The sequence below is a fragment of the Oryctolagus cuniculus genome, chromosome 13, assembly GCF_964237555.1.
Source record: "Oryctolagus cuniculus chromosome 13, mOryCun1.1, whole genome shotgun sequence".
Taxonomy (NCBI): Eukaryota; Metazoa; Chordata; class Mammalia; order Lagomorpha; family Leporidae; genus Oryctolagus; species Oryctolagus cuniculus.
In genome coordinates this window covers 35,233,080-35,244,022 of record NC_091444.1, presented here as the reverse complement: position 1 = coordinate 35,244,022, position 10,943 = coordinate 35,233,080, and the positions used below count along the sequence as shown (strand labels likewise).

General features: G+C 55.3%; 1 protein-coding gene across 1 annotated transcript; it reads right to left on the bottom strand.

Moving 5' to 3' along the window:
- Positions 1-4,877: 4,877 nt before the first annotated feature.
- HLX (H2.0 like homeobox) lies at positions 4,878-10,505 on the bottom strand. Its single transcript, XM_002717391.5, has 4 exons — positions 9,422-10,505; positions 8,518-8,700; positions 7,604-7,788; positions 4,878-5,726 (listed from the first exon to the last, which is right to left on the bottom strand). Exons 1-4 carry the CDS (start codon positions 10,020-10,022, stop codon positions 5,220-5,222), a joined length of 1,476 nt encoding a protein of 491 aa, XP_002717437.3. The 5' UTR covers positions 10,023-10,505; the 3' UTR covers positions 4,878-5,219.
- Between the last annotated feature and the right edge of the window lie 438 nt (positions 10,506-10,943).

Here is a 10,943-nt window from a genome sequence, read left to right as displayed (position 1 = left end):
CTGGGCACAGGGCATCACCTCTACCTAATGATTTCTTGGAGGGTAAAGATTGTCTTGCACTCTTTTTTCTATTGTATAAACACTAACAAAGACCTCAGTAAATACTAAAATGAATAAACAAATACATGAAGGACATCCCTCAGGTATGGCCAAGGGGGAAAGGTGGGGCCAATGGGAACTCATAGTCCCACACCACCATTGACTCTCTTATACACATTCTTTTTTAATCCTTCAGTTTTGATATTCTGGGTCAGAGTCCAGGTGGTCTGATGTGTCCAGGAGGATGCACTTATGTTCCTCCTGTTCCTCAGGAGACATGGCCCCCATGATGACACCTAGTCCTGCCACTCTGGACCTCATTTGTCTCATTCCTAAAGTAATCTCACTTGTGGAAACCTCTATCTTTGGTTTCAAAAATGAGATGCAGGAGCAGCCAAGGGGCCTAAAAGCCCTGGACAGTTCACCAGTCCTCCAGGGCCCAGGGTTTCCCTGGCTCTGCTGCTCCCTCACAACTCAGATTTGAAGAGTATCTTAGAGTGTGTAACCCCCTCCTCCCTGGTATGAGCAGTCTGCACTCATCCAGAGCACGGCTGGCACTAATATCTGTGGATGGGAGGTGATGGTGGAGACACTGGTCAAGCCCATCACAACAATGAGGGAGGAAGCCCAGCCAAATACCTACAGTCAAAGTCCTCCTTAAAACCCAGTACTGGGGCCCCACTGTAGTATAGCAAGTAAAGCCACCGCCTACAATGCCAGCATCCCATAGCCAAAATCCCAGCTGCTCCACTTCCAATCCAGCTCTCTGCTATGGCCTGGGAAGCCAGTGGAAGGTGGCCCAAGTGCTTGGGCCCCTGCACCTGTGTGAGAGATCTGGAGGAACCTCCTGGCTCCTGGCTTAGAATGGGCCCAACTCCAGCCATTTTGGCCATTTGGGGAGTGAACCAGCAGAAAGAGTGAACCAGTGGATGGAAGACTTCTGTCTTCTCTGTAATTCTACCTTTCAAATAAATAAATTAAAAAAAAAAAAAGCCCAGTACTTGCATCTTCGCCAACACCATGGGGTGTGCAACCCTGCCAGAGGCTGTTCAAGGGAGAATAGAGGTGGATGCAAGTTTAGGGTCTTCTCAGCCATCTCTGAAGCAGTGGTATGAGCTCAGCACCCAGAACCCTCTGCTCGTTGGCTCTTCTTAAAAAAGAACAAGGCAAGAGGAGACACTCAGAGGTAACCAAGGAGGAGGGGTTGCCGAGACCACAGCCTCTGACATCTCTTCCCCATTTCTTGCTACAGATCTGCTCCTTAAGCCCATTCCCTGCGTGAGAGTCTGAAGTTGGTCCGGTTGAAGGAGAGGTGGAGTCAGATCCAGGAACGGGTTAAACTGCCACAATTCAAATCTAAAACAGAGGCAGAAAATGCACTCCCTCCGCGCTCAGCAGGGCTCCAGGAGGTGGGTGTGGCCAGATTCGCTGTCCCGTTACCTTGGCCTCTGGTACCTCCGCCAGGAGGCCAGGGCCGGTGCATGGCCGACAACCCACTCCAGATTTGGCTAGAGGGAGCAGCTAGAGAAAAGATCTCAGTCACAGGGCTCACTTTAGTCTCTCCCCTCTGAGATGCGGAGGAGGCAGGGGCCTCAGAGGAATTTTTGGCAAACGGAATCTGAGCCCCTTCTCCCCTCTCATTCTACGCACAGGAATCCTCATGGAGGGTGGGATTCGGGGACAACAAAGAGTGAGCTCCTTAGCTGGTGTAATGGCCACATTCTCCCTCCGGCAAGGCAAGACCTGGCCTTGATGTGTGAAAGGGCCGGTCCGCTTTGTACTTGGTGGAGACAGGGCTACCCGGCATGGAGATCCCTGCCTACTCTGCCAGGAGCCTGCAAATACAGGAGAACGTGGCTCTGGCTCAGTGGTTTGGTCTGCGGAACTTGACGCTAGGAAACTTTTCTAACGAGACAAGCTTCCCACCCACCCACGCGCACAGCCAGCCGGCATGGGGAGCCTCACGTTACCTTTTTCACAGGGAACAGAATCGGGAACTTGGAGTGGTTTTACCCACAAGTACTGAAGTAGCCAGCAGATCATCCATCTCGTCTGTGTCTATACGAGTCTACGCTTCTTCGCTGTGTGTGGTGTGCGAGTGCGGGGCCGGAGGGGGGAAGGAGGGGATTAGGTCTCTAGCTCCCCACGAAAAGGCGCGCTGCTCACCACCCCTCTGTAAGTTTCTGTGTACCTTAGTAGCCTTGCTTAGAGGACTGCGCGAGGCGCCGACTCCCGAGGCCGGCGAGGCAGAACCCTGCTCAGAGCAAAGAGTTACTACCGCTGGAACGACAACTGGAGTCCTGGGTGGCAGGCCAGAGGGGCGGGGGCCGCAGCTTCGCCGCGCGCTGCTCCGCCCTGGGGCCCAGGTGCCCCCAAACCCCCGCCTCCTCCGCGCTCCAGTCCCGAGATCTGACCTGTTAGTACATTGCGCGCTCAGCCTTCTCTTCCTGCCTGAGGACCCTCGGTTCTAGCTGCCCTGGCCGGCCCCTCTCGCTGGCATCAAGCGCTGCAGCCCCCCCCCCCCCACCCCGCACCACCCCCAGAAAGGAACCTTCACCTTGCAGCCCCTATCCTTCCAAGTGAACTTGAAAATTGGCTGGCGTTTTCGACATTCCGTTTCTGATGAAAATGTGGAGGAACTCACCCGGTTGGTAAAACTCTTCAAGAGTTTCACGGGATGAATGTTCAGAAGCTGGGGGGTAGGGGTGGCAGGCGCAGGGGTGCCTCCTGCAGGTTCTCCAAGAGGATTCACCCTTCTGGCTCCCCCTCCCGCCCCTCAGGGGCCGGCGGCGCGGCTTACCTCATCCCCAGCTCCCCCGCACCACGGTGCCCCCTGGCCTGGAGAAAGCTAGCGGAGACAGACTAATCCTATTTGAAATCAGGTCATTGCCTGCCCCTGGGGACGGTGTTCTTCAGCTTCGAAGGTCCGGGTTTGAGAAGGGACTGGGAAATGAGTTTAGGATGAACGGAGGGGGAGGGAGGCACTGTGAGCATGCAGGTAGGATGGCTCTACATACAGCACCAAGCCCTTCCAATCTCTTCCCTCCAGCCGGGCTCAGTTACCCAACTAGATTTATGCCACCAGATTACTCTTGTTAACAGCAGAACTGGGCTTAAGTGCCTCAAAACTCAAATGTTCTGGTTCCAGAATTCCAATATTTGGAGAGTCAGAAGAAACAAGATTTAGTAATGAAGGCAAAACGGAGATATACGGAGAATACCTTGGTGAGAATAAGAAAGCCCCCACTTGGAGCTCCAGTGTGTGGAAACTCCTGTGACGCAATTAAGGACAACAGCTAGCATGGTCCCATTGACGTCAGGGTCCCTTGTGAGGGCTTGTGAGGGTCCTCTCTACCTTTCTTTTCCCCACTCAGGACAATCCTGGTACCTCTTTCCCCTCTTTGTGCTATGTGTTTTCTTATAGAGGTGCTTGGGATGTTGGCTGGCTCAGGAGACAGCCAGCCTGGAGTTTTTGTGCCTGCTCTGTCTGTGCCTGGTGAAAGATTTAATCTGTGGCTTCTACTCCATCCTGGGGTGGGGGGAGTTTAGAAAGAGGGTCTTGGATTTGTACTCCTTAAATAAAATTAATTTTAAAAAGAAAAGAAAAGAAATAAGGTCCTGGAATGAACTCCAGGGGAATGAGTCAAAGTGAAGATCAAGGAGCCACTGGGGAACTTCTCACTCCAGCCAGGGGACTGGGCACGTCCTAGGCTCTCTGCCCTAAGCATCTCCCTACCTGAGAAGAAGTCCTGGATCTGGAAGCTGGGTCTATGAGAGGCCTTATGTCTTTGCTGTGCTGTTTCAAAAGCACCCTGCTGGTCAGAATTTGTCAGGAACACTTCCCAAAAGGACATTTACAACTCCAGACATTTTGTTTCCAGGAAAGGAGAGCCAGAGAGGACAGATCTTACACAGAGAGGTTAGAGTTTGGGACTTATAAAATAAACAAACCAAACCAAACAAACAAAAAACCCCAATAGTTGAACGGCCCATCCTACTATCAGTGTTGAGGTGAAATAGGTTCACTGTTTTCCGTTGGGATGGGGAAAACTGCCTATCAATTTTCTCTGGCTTTGCAGGAAAGGGGTTTAATCGTGCGCCTCCAGTGGCAGAATTTCCAAGGAAGATTGTGCAGGACAGGGAAGCCAGCAGTGTACTTTCACAAACATCACTGGTCGAATTCGGGCCATGAAGTCCAAGTTCTGATTTGGGCTCTGCGTCTGCCTAAATCTTGAACAAGTCACTTTCTTGCCGCAGAATTGTTTGGGCACCTTTGAAACCAGAACCCTGAACTCTATGGCCTGAGCTTCCAGCCCTACCCATTTTGGCAGGCCTGTCTTTTCTGCTGCAACACTACAGACCTGCCCTGTGCCCTACCCCATTCCTGAGCAAGGGGAGATGGCACCGGCAGAGCCTCCAGAGTTCTGCTTAGGGTTAGCAGCTTTCTAGCGAGTAAAGCTGTGCCTGGATCAACCTGCAGGCACTGCAGCCTGCTCTGCTCCAACTCTGCACACTGCAGTTACGAGAAGCAGGGGCACACACTCATGTGTCCAGACTCCAAGTAGAGACATCATCCTGCGGCACTGGCTTCACAGATTGCATGGACCGCTTTGTTCCCAGGCTCAGGACCGTGGTTGGCATTGGCTATAGGAATGGGAGTGCTAAAGCTCAACGTGGATCAATGCACCAAAGTGGCTATAAGACTGAGCCACCGTCCCCAAAAGCTCCAGCCCCAAAACCTTCAGCTGCTTAGTTCTTAGTGCCAGAAGGCTAAAATCTTAGTGGGAGATCCGTGGCCCCAACTACAGACCCGCATCACCCCAGGAAGCCAAGTGCCCTTTTACAAACCATAGTAAACTTTTTATTTACAAGTTTAAGGCGCCCTAAGTGCATCGACTCCTGGTGCGATGAGAGGAATTGCTTAGCCAAACACTTCACCAGTGCAAGCGTGGCAGCTAGTGTCCAGGGAGAGTTCCAATCGCGATGGGAGCCTTTGGCACTGAGACACCCTTCGGATCTGGGTGGTGTGGGCGTCCAGGAGCCAACTGTGACCGTTGGGAGGAACCTCTGCACTGAGTCCCTGGCCCTGGCCCTGCCGCCAACATAAAGTAGGCACAGAACCCAGTCCGTGGCTGGGAGGCTGCACACAGGGCTCTGGGTTCCTTCTGCCCTCATCCAGTCTATAAGCTGCCAAGAGGGGCTTGGGTGGGCTCAGGGCTTTTGGGAGCACCGCTGACTGTGGGCTGGGGCGCAGGAAGTAATTCCGGGACACTGCTGCCATTGTTGCTGGCGCTACCCGCGTTGCTGTTGCTGGTGCTGCTACTACTGAGGCTGCTGGCGTTGCCGAAGCTAAAACTGCTGCCGCCGCCGCTGCTCCCCCCACTCCCACCGCTGCTGGGCGGGATAAGGGCACTGGCGGCCGACGCCTTGATAACCGTTGTTTGGTGCAGAGAACGCTCTGCCCCCTCAGTCCGCTCTGTGTCGCTGGGGGCCATGTCCAGAGACTCGGAGTCGCTGCTCTCGCTCTCCGCCTCGGAGCGGCTGGGGCTCCTCTCCTCCTGCTCACCGTCTGCAGCAGAGGCTCCATCCGCAGGCTTCTCGCCTGCCTCCTTGTCCTTGTCTTTCTGGGCCTGGGCCTCCTTGGAGTGCCTCCACTTCATCCTCCGGTTCTGGAACCACACCTTGACCTGGGCCGAGCAAGGAGACAAGAAAGGACACTTAGCTGAGCCAGTCTCTCTACAACATGACTCATAGACGCCTGGGAGCCACCCAGGATGGCAGGCACATACCCAGTCCTCTACCAAATGCCAAACACCCTACTGGGCACATAGGCCCAGAGGCAGCCAGGAGGGCAAGGAGGCCAGGGAGCCTCACCTTCCACACCTCTAATACCATTCTTAAAATGAGGTCCTCTGATACCACCTGAAATGACCTGGGTGAATACTGGAAGGCCGATTCCTGCACCCATCCCTAACCGACTAAAGCGCTCAACTCTGTCAATGCTTCTTAACCTTACTTGAGTCAGGACTCCCATGAGAATCTGCTTACAGGCTCAGGAAAACACACACACACATACACACACACACACACACCAGCTAAGCACAGTTCAGCGAGCGTTCTGGTAAACCAGTGTTAAGAATTCCTGCTCTATGCTGGCCCTTTCCTCTGTAGCCACTAACCAACGCAAGCACCTACTAAAGCTGTTTTTTTTTTTTTTTTATTTTTTTTAAAGGAGGAACTGTGGGAAGCAGAAAGGGAAAAAGAGGCTTAAAGAATTTATCCCAGGGGGCGGAGGCACCCATGAATTTTAGTAAAAGGGCATTTCCTCGGCTTGTTTGTACTCAAGAGCTGATAAGGATCCCACCCCAGTCAGGGATAAACTAATTCTTCTGAGTGCTCAGAAAACACTGGACTCAAACCCATGCGAACGAAGTGGAGGAAGAGGGTAGAGACAGTGCAGAGAATCTATATAAATGATCCCCTGGGGGGACCCAACACGTTCACACAAGTTCCAGCTTCTCTTTTAAAAATAACATGCACAGCTGGTGGAAAACGGCTGGGCCCTTCCAGTGTGTGTGTGTGTGTGTGTGTGTGTGTGTGTGTTGGGGAGGGGAGTTGTGTAATGGAGGACAGAAAGACACAGCGACAGAAGTCCGAATATTAGGGGGCTAGGAAGCTCCCCTCTACTTCTACTTTTGGTTGTTGCCCTGCTGGGGACAATTAGCTCTGAGGGTGCAAGGGCCACTGCAGTGGGGGGTGTAGAACAAGGTGACTCTCCTATAGTTAGAACTTAAAAAAGAAAAGAAAACCCGTTTCTTAAAGAAAAAAAAATAGTGCAAACACCATAGGTTTCCTATGGTCTCCAAAAAAACTGAAGCAGGCAGAACCTGCCAAAATGTTCTTGGGAGCTCTAAGTAAGCCTCTTTTTCTTTCTTTCTTTTCCTCGCTTTCTCCCACCAGAGGTTTCCTTCCAAGCTTAGACCGTTAGAACATGGGACTGACTGTGGCTGCTCCAGGCACTCTCCTGCTTTTCCGCAGCTAAGTCATTCCGTTTGAAATGATATTTTCACTTCCTCACAACTGGGGATTTCATAATCCAGCAGCAGCAGGAGGAGGAAAGAAGGAAATAGAGAGAGTGTGCAAAAGGGAAAAAAAAAAAGAAAAAGACAAAATCATGTCGACTTTTTGTTTTTATCTTTTTGGAACTAAACTGCGTCCTATAGCCACCGGCTCTACAGTTGAGTACATAATTACTATCTCTGTTTGCTTTTGCTGAGGCTCTTTCCCCTGTTGGCCAAAATAAACATGTATCGCTTGTTGACATCTTCGGAGATGGGCCACTCGCTGGGAACTTCTCTTTCATCCTCACCCCCACCCGCATCCCCTCCAGCCTCCTGTCTCAAAGTCCACGAAGCCACGTGGAATCCAAGACCTGGTGCTGGGACCACAGGTGGCCAGTGGGCCTAGGTGGAGGAGGCTTGCGGGACCAGGTCCCGACGCATCGACGCATTGCTCCGCTGCCCGCCCGAGGGCGCTGTGCGCTGGGGCCCCCGCGCCGGCTTACCTGGGCGTCGGTGAGGCCCAGCATCGCCGCCAGCTGCTTTCGGTCCGGCTTGGTCACATACTTTTGGATCTCAAACCTTTTCTCCAGGCCTTTCCTCTGCAGGTTGGAGAAGACGGCGCGCGACCAAGAGCGCTTCCTCTTATAGGTCTGAGGCATGGTGTCCTTGGTCAGCACGGCGTAGGGACCTGTCCCCGGCGGAAGGGGAGCAAGGAGAGACAAGAGCGCCACGTCAATGTCCAGCATGGCCTGCGTGCCTGTGCTGCGGCCCAAGGTGCTGCCGCTTAAAACTGTGTTTCCATCCCTACTCAGCAAACCCTTCACACACACAACCAATGGCCTAACTCCTTAGAATTGTGCAGTTCTTAAGAATGAAAACCCAGGAGGTTCGCCTATTAATTCCGAGGTAAAAGCATAAACCTAATGCGTATCCATCAGTCATGCAAAGAGTAGGCGAAAATGTCCTTGGGGCCTGGATGAGGACGAGATGACAGCCCCACTTTCTCCTCTGTGTGCGTCAGTGCGTGCTTTCTCATGCGCCCAGGGACGCAGAGAGCAAAGGGGTTTGAGGCTATCCCAAAACGCGTGAGTATTCATGAGCAACACTTTTGTTGCTGCACTTTCAAAACTCCCTCTTAGGAGAAAAGATGAGGGAAAGCTCCCCATCCGACCCCACCCCTGCCCGCCTTGGCACACATTTTCTGGGCTCCCCCATACACCCACCCCTCTCCCCAGGGAGCCATCCAAATAAGCGCTTCCCCCTACACCGCCCAGAAATCTTTCGGTTTCTCTCTTCTGACTTCGTAGCTGCCTGCCGCCCGCCCCAACTGCAGGATTGCGACACCACCGTCAGTCCTGAGATTTTTGACCGACAGTCGGTCTGACTGCTGGGCCGGAGTCGCGGACGGTTTCTGTACCTGGAAATGTGTCTTGGAATTGATGCTGAACTGAGTTTCTCGGGTTCGAGCTTAAGGGGCTCAGGATGGCGGAAGCCTCGTTAATGGGATCTAGAGACGCGAAGAACTGGCCGGCGGCGGAAGGCTGCAGGCCCGAGAGGTGCACTCCCGCGGGCCTCCCACTGGTTAGCAGGGACGTGAGATCTGGCAACGAAAGGAAAGAACCGGTTACACCTCGGGCAAATGCAAACTGTCTGGAGGGTGTGTTCCGCACCATCTCCTCGCCCTCAACTCCCTTTTCCCGAAGCAAAGTCAGGAGAAGCCCCCGGTGCACTCGCACGATAGCCTCTGGCTCCCTGAGGAGCCCTGCATAGGATTCCCATGCGTGTTCTTCATGCCCACGTCCACGCGAACAGCAGCAGGGGTCCCGCATACAGAGGCCCCCAGAATGTCACTTTTGGGGGCCCACCAGGACCTGCATAGACTGGAAGCCCCCAAGGAGCCCCTGCGCTGCTGTCTCCCCTTGGGAATTCCGAGCTGTGGTTCTGTTTACCTTCCATCCTTTGGGTGGGATTTTACTAGAAATCATATAAAAAGAAGGGAAATTGTTACCCCAAAGGGCTCTCCTGTGTGCAAACACTGGATTCGCGATCGTAGAGTGCAATCATTTTAGCAAACATTTACACCAACCATTTGCATGAGTGTTGACTCTGGGATGCGTATTTTTAAAGCCTCCCCGGAGGAGTTGTTATCTGTTCTACGTAGAGCAGGTGAGTTCTAGACCCAACGTTTCGCAGTTTTCTTACGATTCGTTTCACCGATTTGGTTCTTAATTGTGAAAACACTCCAGGGCAGCCCACTCCGGCCCGGGGTCAGGGAGAGGGCCGTGGTCACAAGGGCCTGTAGCCTCCCGCCCAACACCTACCTCTCAGCGTGTTGCCTTCCTTGACTTTTGGGTCAAACTCTGCAGACAAAATGCGGTCAATTCCAAATTTGAGGTCTTTGCTGGAGGGAGCCGGGGCCGAGCCGCTGTGGTGGGGGTTCGGGGCCCCTCGCGTGCTCGAGGCCGGGGGCTGCAGGGCGCCAGCGCGGGGTAGCGGTGGTGGCGGCGGCGGCTGGGGCTGCTGCTGTGGCGGCTGCTGCTGCGGAGGCTGCGGGTGGTGGTGGTGGTAGGCGGCGGACAGCGGGGACAGCCGCTGCGGGAAGCCGGCCGGGACCTCGGAGGGCGCCACCACCGGCGTGGGTCGAAGCGGAGATCGGGTGGCAGCTTGGAAAGAGGCGTGCGGGTGGACAGAACCCAAGTGCGCCGTGAGGGCGGCGGCTGAGGCGCCCACCAGGCCCTCGGGAGCCGCCCCCGGTTCCCCCACGCCGGCGTGCAGGATGTCTGCGATGCAGAAGGAGGGCTTCTTCCCTGCGCCGGGGTCCAGCGGGAAGGAGCAGCCTCCCGGGCCGGCTGAGGAGCAGTAAGCGGCTGACCAGAGGCTGAAGTTGGAGGCGTAGAAGGGGGCCAGCCCGGCCGCGAACATCCTGGCGGGGGCAGCCGCTCGGCGGCCGCGGTCTAGCCGGGGCCGGGCCGCGGGGTGGGCGTGCGGGAAGGGGCGCGCCGAGTCCAGCGGGAGGCAGTGGCCCGGCCAGAGGCGACCCGCTTTCGCTTCTCCGCCCGCACTGAAGAAGAGCGAGCGGCCGGGGAACCCTAGCGAGACCGAGGGAGGAGGCGCGGGCCGGTCCCCGCCTCGGCCCCTGGCCTCACTTGAAAGGGCGGCGCGGCGCCTGCTTTCCCCGCGGCCGCCGGCGAGCGAGGGGCGCGGGAGCGGCCGGGCGGGTGGGGGCCGCGGCTCCGCACACGCCGGGAGACAGGGGCCGGGCACCGAAAGAAAAACGCAAACGGCTAAGCCCTGAGAGCTAAATTTAAAACAACAACAATAATAATCCGTTAGCTTTAAAAAAAAAAAAAAGTAATAAGAGGGGGAGGGAAAAAAAAAAAAAAAACTCCTCTCTAAAAACTCCCAAAGTTTTGGCAGGAGCTTTCGAGTCAGACTCGGGGTAGGACCTCGATCCGGGCTCTCATTGGCCGTCCTCGGGACCAATGGGGGCCCGGAGTGGAGGGGAATTGGGAAAGAGGGGGCGTGGCTCGCTTTCTGGGCCACGCCCCAGCCACGCCAAAGCGTTCTCGGCGGCCCTGGGGGCTGAGCTGGGCTGTGCGCTTTCTCCCCGTGGCTCAGGGGCGGGCGGCTGCTCAGGGGGGCCGCTGATTCCTCCAGCGGCCGCGGTGCGGGACTGCCGCCGATGAGGGGAGCCGGCGGCCGCAGGAGGTTCCCGGGGAGCTCGATAGCCCGGGGGTGGTGAGCGGGTGGAGAGAGGAGCCCCTCGGGTCTCTCCCCTTTTCCTCGCCCCCGCCCGGTTTCCCTGCGCTCTGCTTTCCTCCAAGATTTCAGCGTCTTCGGCCA